The sequence below is a fragment of the Pungitius pungitius genome, chromosome 11 (assembly GCF_949316345.1).
Source record: "Pungitius pungitius chromosome 11, fPunPun2.1, whole genome shotgun sequence".
In the NCBI taxonomy this organism is placed as follows: Eukaryota; Metazoa; Chordata; class Actinopteri; order Perciformes; family Gasterosteidae; genus Pungitius; species Pungitius pungitius.
Window position 1 is genome coordinate 55,097 of NC_084910.1, and position 12,365 is coordinate 67,461.

A 12,365-nucleotide genomic window follows, 5' to 3' on the forward strand; every position below is an offset into this window, starting at 1 on the left:
TTTTAGGCCCTTGGATCCAACAGCAGTACAGGATTGAAGATGACCCGACATTCTTACCATGTCCTAAAAAGCCTGTGACCCATTTCAGTTTGTATCGGCTGTTATAGAAACGTTTACAGCTCCACAAAAACAAAAAAAAGGATTCTGACAAAGGAGAATCTTTCAAGCACCATTTACTGTAAAACACGTACCCACTTCTGCCACATATTCACTTTCCCTTGTTTCCTTCCATATCTCCTATACCCATGTTGTAGTAGAATCCCCCTGCCCCCATTACCTCCCCTTGATCAAGTGCTCAAATCCCAAAGGTCCCAGTGGAAAGAGAGATAATAATGGGAAGATAACTCCGCCCACCACCGATCTGTTACACACAATTTCTACAAATACACAGATACACACACATATGCAGGCACTCGTATTTAAACACGCAATGCAAATTTAAAACCCCTGCAAAATACATCTCGTCCTCATCTTGTTTGTAATAGCACTTTCTCACCAGCAGGTGTCACACACCAACATACAGACTTCACCTAAAAGGAACTGCTGTCATTTTAGGTCATAATCAGCCTTTTAGGGCAAAAACACACTTAGATGTAGACACATCTCTCTCCATAGTGAAGCTGCAGCAGTGTAATGGGATAAAAAAAACTAGTGAGCACATAGTGGATGACAACTTACAGATATAACTCAATATTAGCTTTACATTTAATATGCCACTAGGAAGTTATCTCAGCTCTCATGGTATTTTGGAAATGTTGCAATTTCACTGATGATCATCAAACATTTTAAGATACACAGGCTACAGCATCAAATTCATTTTGCACAACATGCATGGATCTTTACCTGTGAGGGAAGACGCTCTTTGACACATTGAGAACAGAGAGGTGTTCGATGGAGCCTCGCAGCAGAGCTGAGCAAACCTGCAACGCACACTGAAGGCATTAGCATCACATACGAGCCGTTTAAACATAGCTCACCTGTTGCTTGAGTTGTAATGCATTGTGTAAAGCATTCGCCTGTGTTATGCGTTAAGAATTGTGTGAATGAGTTTGTAGCTGGTAGTTTGAGTACGTGAGAGAGACAGAATATGATTCAGGAGCAAGTCAATATGTTCAGTGAAAGGCCGACAGCTGGCTACATCTCAGAGTAATCAATAAACTGTATTTGGGTCTCTGACCCACATCAATACATCACACACGGTATTCAGAATCACTTCACGAGCAGCGGATGGCAACAACGTTTGAGTGGTTGTATACAATTTAAAATCCCCGCAACACCAATTTTTATGGCTGGTACAATACATTATAATGAGGCACGAGTAACTGCATGTTAGATATATAAGATATTCTCTTATTCTGCTGGGATAGTTGAGTTTAAAATGTGTTACCCATTATCATATCTTTCTATCCTCTTTAATATGCAGGACATAACTTTAGAGTGCCTCCTAACTCACCTGGTCCAAAGAGCAGTCAGAGTTGGAGAGATCAAGGGTGGCCAGACTGTTGGGTTGACCCAGGAAGTGGTAGAAATGCTAATTGCAAACACAAGAAAATGCCTAGTCAACACAGCTATCATTTGTCTGCTCTCATTCATCATTTTTGTTTTCTTTGCCTCCACACATGCATTTGCTCCCCCTGCAGCACTGTACTCTCTTAATGAATTAAGTGTTATTGCTACTAGCGCTGAAACCAATCAGAAATCAACATTAGTTTGTACCTGAATGTCGTCCCCTCGGAGGACATTCCCTGAGAGGTCCAGATGGACAAGACTGCTGGGGATAGATGGGTTGGCACTGAGTGACTGACAAAGGCTGTTCACCCCTACAACACACACAAATGCAATGTCAGCATTATCACAGGCCTCCTGTTTTGACAGCCAGTGAAGGAAATGTCAGTGTGGTGAAGACAGAACAGGATCAGAATATAGAGTGAATGCATTGAAAGTAAAAACAACATGTCTTCTCATGGTAGCGTAAATGTAATGCAACTGCAGGATGAAGATTTTTTATTTTTATGTCAAAAGAAGAAATAAGAAGAAGAAATAAGATCCAAATTAATTGACTAAAGGCATGATTCTCACATCAAGCTCTGAACAACCTCATGAAGTGCTGCTGTCATCCAAAATGTTTATGCGAGAAGCAGAGATTGACGTCTTTGCATGCATTTGATTTACTTTTCCTGGTATGTGTGTATTCTCTTTGCACGACTGTCACATGGGTGACACACTGAACCAGCCGTGTGTCAAGATTCGAGTCTCAAATGACCGACTCAACAGAGACAGAAAGTTGAGAACGGATGAAAAAGGGCCTCAAAAAAGAAAAAACCCATGAAAAATACACAGCAAAAACAAAGATAATATATAATAATATAGAGATTTCTGCAATAGATGTGACAAGTTTCAACATTTTCAAGTAACATTTGACTGGAATTCAAATTCAAAAGATCCAATGATCTACCTTGGCTCTTTTGGGGTTTGGATCATAGATCAGGCCTTCAGCTAGATGAGCAGGCCTCAGTTTAAGGACTTCAGTCCTCTCACAAAGCCAACACAGTGAAATATGATAACTCTTTATTGATTGCCTGAGAGCAGAGTGTGTTTACAGAGGGTCCCTAAAGACTGTGCTCGATGGGTTTACTTTGGGTGAGAACAGAGAAGAAACTGAACCTGCAATTGGATGTTGATACCTACATTTAATTTAGAAATAAAGAAAAAAATAACAACAAATCCCTAGCATTTTCTGTTTGCAAAAAAGTAATTACCCCCTTGATATAATTTTAATAAAGACCATTACTGAAGGAGGATTTTTCCATCATTCCATGAAGTTACGTCTCTACAGATTAAGGAAAGTGGTCTAGTAAGCAGAGTTTATGTAAATGAAACATGAGTACTGTTTACAGATGGTCTGTCCTGCACACTCACACATTATACACACTACAAACACATATTTCTTGCTCTCCCTGTCTCTCTCACAGTGTTGATGATGCAATAATTAAGTGTCTTTAGCATCCCAACGGTAGTGATTCGACTAGTGGCAGAAGGGGATTGATCTTGATGAAAGGAGACCACGTGAATTAAAACTCAAAGTGAGCAGGCCGATCACAACACTATTTGAAATATGTTGTATAATTGAACGATTCCAACAAACTCCATTTTAAAATGTCTTATGTTTTAATGTATTATCCGCCTGAAACTGTAACTGTATACATATAGAACATACCTTTGGGTGACAGTGAGGTTTTGGAAAAGTTTAAATGCTTGAGGCCCAACCGGAGTTTGGCAAACTGAGCTCCCAGGGAGGAAATACCTGCAGCAAAGGACAATGATTCTCCTCATAAACAGACAAAATATTAATGTTATCAAAATACACAGAAACCTTTCTCTGACAAGAGTACATTCAAAAGATGACATTGCAAATTCTACATGACAACAAACAAGCCATGATAAATGCCAAAAATCTAGTATATTTGGTAGAATATGTCTCATTCGTTATGTGGCAGGCTCTAGTTTACAGTATAGTAAATGTGAATGATGCATAATCTGAATAATAATCAAAGGTATTAAACATTTGGACTATGCTTGGCCTGCTCGATCTGAACTGCTTCAATATTTCACTTCGGTACGAGGTTTACTTCTCCTACCTGACGTAGAACAGAGACATTAAAACCAAAGTACAGTTGAGTGTAACAGACTGAACACATTGGATTACATGAGAGCAAATATTTTACCTCTGTCTTCCAATGGGTTGTTGGCAAGATTAATGGTGGTGAGTCCTGAGCTGGGGTTGTAAGCCAGGGCAGCAGCTAGCTTCTGGGCAAAATCACTATAGTGTGTGAAAGAGTGTAGCCGTTATGTGTACGTATCATCAAAGCATTTTACGAGTGCCACGTTTCTAAAAGGTTTTACAACATAAACATAATGTCATAGCAAGACCGCAGAGCCGAATAGAAGCAAATACGCCTTATCCTTTTACACAGAACCCATTTTGACATGCCACACTTGTAATGCAGTTTTTAATAATAAACTTAATAGTACATTACATTTAGCTTCTAATCTAGTGTCCTGGTATTGTGCATGTTGGCCCACATTGTAACGGCTTACTGGTAACACAGGCATTATCTCACGTTTTGAGTCCTGCGTTTTCCAGAACCAACTCTTCCAGACGACTGGAGCGAGACACTACCCGAAGGATCTGCTCACACACATCTGCAGACTGATGACACACACAAACATGCAAACAATTAACAAAAAACGCCTCTAAATTCACTTCAGCTCCTGTGTAGGTGCTTGATGTAGGAGTGGGCAGTAAGGGGCATGTGCAGTAGATGCAGTAGTAGCATCAGTACAGTACATCTCTCAATATAATGATTAACTGAGAACACGCAAGAACATGGGTTGAAACATTTAAGGTCATACGAACAAAAAATAATTAACATCCCTAAAAATGATTCCCTCAAGTGTTCTTGTGAAGAACGGTGAAACTACTCTTGGAAGTTGTTGGCCAATTAAACCTACACTGCAAAAAGTTAGAATCATCTTTAGTCACGACTGTTGATGCGTAACAGGGGAGACGAGGGACAGCAGACTAGAAAGTTGTCTCTCTTCCGCAGTCTCGACGCCGCAGGAAAACAGTCGAGGGAGCAAAGGCACTTTTACTTAGACAAAATTAAAAATTCAGCAGTTGGGATATCCTACCTAGATGTTCACTGACCCAGTTCGCCGTGTGCTGCGTCATACTCAAACATGTAGACAAACACACATCAAGCTCCGACTGCGGTAATTCTGATTCCAATTATATACACCGATTCAGGAGCATTTTTTGTTTGTTATTCTTGGTAATTGGCCATTATTGCTTTAAGGGCCAGACAGCAGCTCGGTTTGGGCAAAACACCGCCAACATTGTCTCTCACTGTTATCTACAGCGAGGGAGGGAGAGACAGGAGAAAAGAAGAGAAGGGCTGAGAGATTGAACAAAGGGACTGTTGTTCATATGTTTACTTTCTGAAACTGTGGCTATTACAGAAGAGGAATAAGAATGATGGAGGGCAGGAATGACACACCAGACAGGAAAAAGGCGACATATGGGGTTTGAGGAATGAAAAGGAGAAAAAGAAAGGAGAGGGGTCAGTTGTGTAGTAGCAGATAGAGAGGGAACATGCTAAAGAGCCTGTCTTGACAATAGAAATGTGGCACACAGACACTGTCAGCATGTGCACTGCACCATTTAACACCCATTAAGCAACAGCCTCGTCATACTTTGCTGTTCCCATAGACGCATAAACACATTCTGTGCCATCATGAGGTAATCAGGACACAAGTCCTCTTATATCTCTGCTGTGCTCAACTTTTCTTCACCTCCTTTCTTATTTTGGGCTCAGCATCTTGATGAGACCACAGGACAAACGGCCTGATTGAACTGACGGCGAGCTGCATAATCCCACGCTGTGATGGCCGGGTTCTTTTGTGTGAGTGTGAGTCTTCATGCGGACATGTGTGTGTGGTGTTATTCCGTCTACTCAGCAAAGAGACTCCGTATATCCTATTTCTTGCAGTTCTATGCCATTTTTTATTAGAGTCTTCTCTATGCAACCCTACGCAACTATACAAATACACTGGTTCAGTGTGGAGTTAAACGATGACATACTAACTGATTTTAGAACGGTCTAGTTCCTCTCCTAACTTTATCTTATGTTTTGGCTTTATTTAGATCTGACCCCTGTTTCTTGATACCTTAGGACTCATTTCCTCATCTGGCATCTGACCCATTCATTCTGTCCCCTGATGTCTCTGCTGGCCTTGTGTATCTGTCCCTCCGTTTGCTCTCACAAATACTCCTTTTCACCCTCTGTTTCTTTCATCTTTCATAGTTTTTACTTTGCATTAACACAGGGTCAAAACAACTCAAGAGCTCCCCTTGATTTTCTATAAATATAATGTACATACAGGAAATAATATAAAAATAATACTGGCATTGCCTTAAAAAAAAAAGTTTTAACAGCAACCATATATGCACACAGAATACATCTGCATCTTTGTGCAAACACAGGTGACATTTATCTTTAACATAACCAAAACCACACAACTAAAACAGTAGGAATCTTTTGGAAAGGCGTGTGTTGAAACCTTCCACAGAGCTTCAGGGTTCATTATAATACACACTAATCTGGGACTGAAAGAACACACTTTGTTGCACATGTGAAAATTTGAGCATGAATGTGCACATGGCACGGCAAGGGGCAGGATTGTAAAATGAAATACAAAAGGAATAGTCTGTGACGGAGGCGTCACATAATTGTTTGGACTGAGCAAGCTGCATGTGGTAATTGGTAAGACTGAATCCTTGAATCGGGTGTTAGTAATTGAGTGCTGCGGGGGGGACAGCAGCCGGAGACGTTGAGCTCCTTTGTCTCGTTAGGATTAAGAGTCTTATCACACGAGAACATTGGACTGATCCTCAGTCAACAGGCGGGAGGGAATTATTCTGTACATGGAGATACGGGTAAATAATTAGGCAGAGGTAGAGTTAAAGAGTAGTACCGGTACTTTATTTAGTTACTGTTACACAACTTTGAACACAGGTCAGTTTTTCACTACCATAACAATTCAAACTTCTGCCTTTAATTAGAATTGGGATTACAGTATGTACATTTTCTTATTTTTAGCCTCTCACGCAGTGTGGCTCGATGGATGTAAGTGTCAGCCTGTTATTTGGTCTGTCAGTCCACATATAATTATTAGGGCTGTCAAAAATAGCGCGTTAACGGCGTTAATTAGCTGTTTGTTGTTAATTACGTCAATTTTTTTGACGCATTTCACGCATGCGCAGTGTGACAAATTATTCAGGTCCGGAAAGAACCTCTTCTTCTAGGGAATGCACTTCATCCTATACAACACATTACTGCCACCTGCAGGCATACGTCAGGCCGTCAGGTTCAGCAAGTCGTTTGCGCCAGTAAAAAATAATAATTATGATAATAATAATGATAATTATGTATCTGTGTCCTGCTATTTATCTTTATTATGCATTTCAGAAAGAAAAAATTGTTAGGATTCAGGTGATTAATCATGATTAATCCACTGAAAATTCTGATTAATTTGATTAAAATTTTTAATCATTTGACAGCCCTAATAATTATATATATATTATTTGTCTCAGCCTCAGATCTATATTTAAGGCTATCAAATGGTAGCGTTCCAACATACTAAACTAAGATGGTAAACTTGTTTGGCTCCAAGCAAAATACAATAACTGCTCAACATTAACATGTTAGCCCTATCGGTGTTAGCTTGTTAAGATGAGGAAAATAGCATTTAGCTCAAAACACTGCTGTGTTTAAGGTTTTCCTATATGGCAAAATGATGTGGAAGTGAGAAGCAGGAACTTTTGCAAACGTTAGAGTAATAGAGAACAAACTGATAAGCAGGTCGACAGAGGAAGATCTGCATCTTAAGTAGTGAGACTCATCACTATTTAACTCTAAAACAGGAACATGTCTGGATTATTTTGCCGCAATGTGGCAACAGAATGTGATAATGTTTCTTCAACGATAGATACCGAGGCGACAGGACGAGTGAACAGACAAGACAAAGATTTCCAGAAAAGAGCTCACTAACCAGTTTGTAGTCCTTGGTGGAGAGCTTGGTGAACCACTGGTTAAACTCCAGCACTGCTATTATTGCCACCAGATCCCTGGGGGCGAAGCAAAAGGTCACAGTTGCAACTGCATATTGTTCTTTGTCAGTGCCACTTTAATTAGGTTTTCATTCTATGTGCTTTTCTTGTATTTGATATAGTTGGGTTCATATTTTACTGTGACAACACTCACCGGTTCTCCAGATGGCTAAAGTCCTGCAGGTTGAGTTCTCTGGTGTCCTGTGTCAAATAGATGGTGTCCACATCCTGCAAGGGAAAAAATAGTTAAAAGACATCACTGTTTGCATTAAAATACATCTGCTCGCAATTAATGATGACATAAACACATAGAAATAAGCAACTGCATAGAGCCAATGTAACCTATACATTACAGAAAGAGGAATTTCCTTTTAGAAAAGAAGCAGAAAGCCCATCTCAAAAGACTTTGAGAAAGCTAAAGATTCAAAAGAGGCCTCCACTGTATTCATACTTTTGTGGATATCCCATTTATCAAAGGGCTTTATTCAGTTTCATGTCCGCCAGCCACCAGCACTGATGCAGATGAACCAGGATCTCTCAGGGCTGTGCCTCTGCACAAAGAAATGCAAACAATACTGACCCACTGCACCTCTTCCTTGTGAGGCAGCCCCAACCAGTCACAGACGCATCTGTACATCTGAGAAAACCCACCTGTACAGAAGAACAATTAGAAAAAATGTTGGCTGAGGTATCTTAACAATGGTGGAACGTGGGAGCCCACTTTATTTACTGTAGCATCACTAATTATTACCACAAGGCCCAGGCTCAGCGGGCTTGTTGTTCTCCCACAGATTCTGCAGAGAGATCAGCCTGTCTGGAGGCTCCATGCAGAGCTTCTTCATCACTTTACTGAGAAGAGAAGACAGATTTAAACGTATTGTAGTCATCCCATTTCTGCATTTTCCAAATATTCTTGCTGGTGAAATGTTCAAAAGCCTATAATCTTTTTAAAAGCTTCTAAAAAAAGCAGCTTGGGGCTACTTTCTTCCTGCTTTACTCGTGAGTGGTCATTCTGAAAGCAGGAAGTTGCTGAGTGCTGCTGAGTGCTTCAATGTTAACTACATTAAAATAAACCACACATTTAATCTCTAATGTAAAAAACAACAAACATGTCAAATTGCATTGCATTGCATTTTGCATTGAATGCTGCTCAAACATAAAAACAGAAGCCTCCCCGTCTGTCCATGTCTTATTTAGTAGGTCATACAAGTTAATGGTTCTACACCTGCAATCATTTCTGCATTCATATTCACGCTTCCTGTTATCAACAAATCATATTAGATGACATTCACACCCTCATTATGAGATGTTTTTTTGGACATACATTTTACCGTAGCTGTGACTCAAACACAGCACCTTCCAGAAACCTTTTTTTATTTTCAGAATACCCACAAAGAAAATTAAGATGATTGAAAAAGATGTGAATACTGTCTGTTAAACTCAATAAAAGTGCATTAGGAATGATTCAAACGTGTTACCGTGAATGAAGCATAACTACATAAATGGTTTTGTAGCACATAATCAGGCAGGCGCGCGTGTAACTCACCTCGGTTGTAGTCCGGGACATATCCTGAGCAGACAGTGTCCTATGTGAGCGACCACCTCGTTGACCTCCTCTGTAGAGAGCAGCTTCAGAGAGAACGCGCCGCGCTCATACTCGATGAACAGCTAAAAAGGACGCACCATTAATTAGTAATGAACACAAGCATGCATCGTTTCACCAAAACCTTCAACCAAAGTTCTACTTCGTCAAATTAGTTAATCATTCATCTTGATTTTTTCATTCAAGCCACAGAAGCTAAATAAAATCTACTAAATAATGTTGTTGGAAGTGAAAGAACTCAACATTAATGCATTGTGTGTTATTTATGTATCTGTTTTCATCTGACTCCCTACTTTGATATTGCACTTTTCTAACCGTCCATCAAGTAATTTAAATCACAACATTAAAACCAGCACACCCATCTATCCACTCAACCACATCGACATCCCAAATCTTTGTCTTAAGAACACTGGCTCACCAATTATGCAAATGCTGATGTTAGGCATAATGCTCCCGCTATTGGCCCAAATTAACATAATCCTCATTGATACTCCATCCTTGCTGATACATGCGAGACCAACAGTCAAGAGATTAAGAGGACTGACATCTCCTGAGATGAGTGGGAGGGAGGTTCAGCTGCAGGAATGTGGCTAGTTACGAATTATTATATTTTCTCGTGAGATCCTGCTGACTGACAGCTGTGCCAGCAACGGTCCAAAAGCCAAACGGAATCATCATTTCTGGACCCAGATTAGGTTTTTTTGGTGTCTCATAAATTAATTATGTTTTAAGATTATACTATCAAATCGCTTATCTGTTGTGATTACAGACGGTGTCCTTAAACAGCATAACTTCCACTACCCATATCTGCCAATGGTCAATCCTCCTCAAATGTCCCTCAGGAAGACATTTTCTAAGCCAAGTTTCCTCCTGACTCTCGCTTCATGATTAACAATGAGACACACCAGTAATATCAATCATTTAATTAAACTCTCTCCATGGAACTAAGCAAGTGTCCAAGTGGAGCTTGTACTTTAATGCTGCTAGAGTACGTTGGACACATGTTGGTTCTTTACCTGTGTAGGCTTGTTGCAGGCAATCCCCTGTATCTCCAGATAATTAAAGGAGTGTTCCACCTAAAACAGAGCACATGAATAAACAATAAAATACTTCTACTGTGTCAGGCATTAGTATGGCCTCCTAACATCCTAAAAGGCCGATGAGGGACAATGAAACTGATATTAACTCATATAAGGTTGGTAGATTATATCCACCCTTAAACTAAATCAGCTCTTCTATTCAGTATTTTAGCTTTGCAGCTAAATTTATTTAAAACGCAACCAAGCAAGGTTTATATCCTCGCTCATTTGCAGGACAGCATTTCTTTTGATTTACTTGAAGTTTTACACAGATAAGACACCATCGAACATTTTCTCTCTCTACGGGTTAACAGTTTTCTTCCTGAATTGAGAGTAAAAAAAGGCCTCTGCTTTATTTTTCTATTCCCCTCCATAACAACTTCTCCAGACATGACCAGCCACAGACAGGTCTGACAAAGAAAAGCAGCAGCCTGCCTTTGCATAACCAACAGAACAGGGAAAGATCTCCTGCATTAATGTGAGAGGGTCGAACCTGCAAATATAAAATGCCTACTACTGTACACTCCCAGCTCGCTTCCTTTTATTTTTGAACGCCGACTTCGAGCACGATGCCTGAAGGCAGGCCAGGGAGCGAGGCCAGACGATTCCAGGTGGGCTCAATGCTCCTAAGGCTTGGCTCAGAGATGAGAGGAAAAGCAGTCTTCTGTCTGTGCGTCCGTGTGTGTGTGTGCATCTGTGTGTGTCTGTGTGTGTGTGCGTGTGTCTGTGTGTGTGTGTGTGTGTGTGTGTCTGTGTGTGCGTGTGTGTGGTTTGGTCTACGAGATGAAAGTACCACAATTGCTGGTACAATGTAAACACCAATAAGGCATCATTTGCATCCAGTTATTCAATTGTGTGGACTGACTTTTCAAAAGGCCTTAGCTGTTACAGCCTTACACTTTCTGGTTGACCATAGTTTGCATAGTTTGGTTGTGGCTGATGTAAGCAAACTTTAGGTTGATTTAACTGTACAACTGACAATACGAAATCAATTACATACATATTACGCACTCAATTGTTATTCACTATGCAAACATCCATATCTAGCATAAGGTCTGGTAGAGCGCTGTAGTGAACAAGTAGGAAAGCAGTAAATACTGTTTGCAAACTATTTGTTGAATGTTACAGTATGTAGTAAACAACGTCCACATGAGTTTATTTTATTCAGACAGTAAAGGGCATAATAGCAAAACCAGTCAAGTAAGCGCTTGAGTTCTAGCCAAAGAAAAGACCTCCTGCTTGCAGGTGTAGGAAGGAACCAAATGCCAAATATCGTTCACTCAATCGTTCAGTGTCCGTCTGTCACTTTAACCACTCTCCTCCAAATGTGTTCATGCAGAGGTGGGTTTGGTTTGTGGAGGATGGGTGTTAGGATTACAGATGGTGAACATGATGCTGTTCCTATGTTAGAGCATGTTGTAGATGGACGAATAAAGAATTATCTCATCTTATGTTGGTGTTGTGAGTGAGATGCTGTAAATGCTCACTCTGATCTTTTGGTTCATAAACTCCAATAATTGTGACATAAAGCAGAAAGTCGGGAGATTAAGGCAGCGTCCAGGTATGTAAAATAAACAGCAACAACACGGTACGATACAAGAAAAGGGCAAAAAGGGAGGGAGCACAAGGGGCTTAAGGGGGATTTCACCTACTGACAGACAAGAGATGCAAGTAAACTGAGTTTACTGCTAAGGCAAAATATGTACCCTCATATTAAGTAGAGCATTGCTGCAAACATTCCCTGATTGTTATCTGGTGTGTTGTCGATGCATCTCTGAGATTCTAACATGTGATCACAATAAATTCACATGGCCAGAAGCAAAACAGAAAACTAGATCTACGGAGAGCTTATGCAGTCAATAGCTGCTCACTGTGTTGGAACAGTGAGCAGAGGCCAATCTTCATTTGCATTTGACCCGTCTCCACTGAAATATAGATTTCACATTTAAAAATCAATACAAGGGGAGATACTGTTGAAATCAGCTATATATGGATGTTGTGCAATAAGAAGAAT

General features: G+C 40.2%; 1 protein-coding gene across 3 annotated transcripts in view; it reads right to left on the minus strand.

Annotated features, from left to right (window-relative positions):
• The window catches only part of LOC119197433 (F-actin-uncapping protein LRRC16A-like), a 47,461-nt gene that overhangs the window by 16,876 nt on the left and 18,220 nt on the right, over nt 1–12,365 (minus strand). For all 3 annotated transcript variants that reach the window (XM_037453724.2, XM_037453722.2, XM_062565419.1), the window contains exons 5-16: nt 10,289–10,348; nt 9,216–9,337; nt 8,421–8,518; nt 8,250–8,320; nt 7,824–7,897; nt 7,612–7,687; nt 4,122–4,210; nt 3,726–3,820; nt 3,218–3,304; nt 1,717–1,820; nt 1,454–1,531; nt 844–920 (exon numbers count right to left, since the gene is read on the minus strand). In XM_037453724.2, coding sequence (XP_037309621.2) covers nt 844–920; nt 1,454–1,531; nt 1,717–1,820; nt 3,218–3,304; nt 3,726–3,820; nt 4,122–4,210; nt 7,612–7,687; nt 7,824–7,897; nt 8,250–8,320; nt 8,421–8,518; nt 9,216–9,337; nt 10,289–10,348 — 1,031 coding nt within the window. The remainder of the gene's footprint in view (nt 1–843; nt 921–1,453; nt 1,532–1,716; nt 1,821–3,217; nt 3,305–3,725; nt 3,821–4,121; nt 4,211–7,611; nt 7,688–7,823; nt 7,898–8,249; nt 8,321–8,420; nt 8,519–9,215; nt 9,338–10,288; nt 10,349–12,365) is intronic.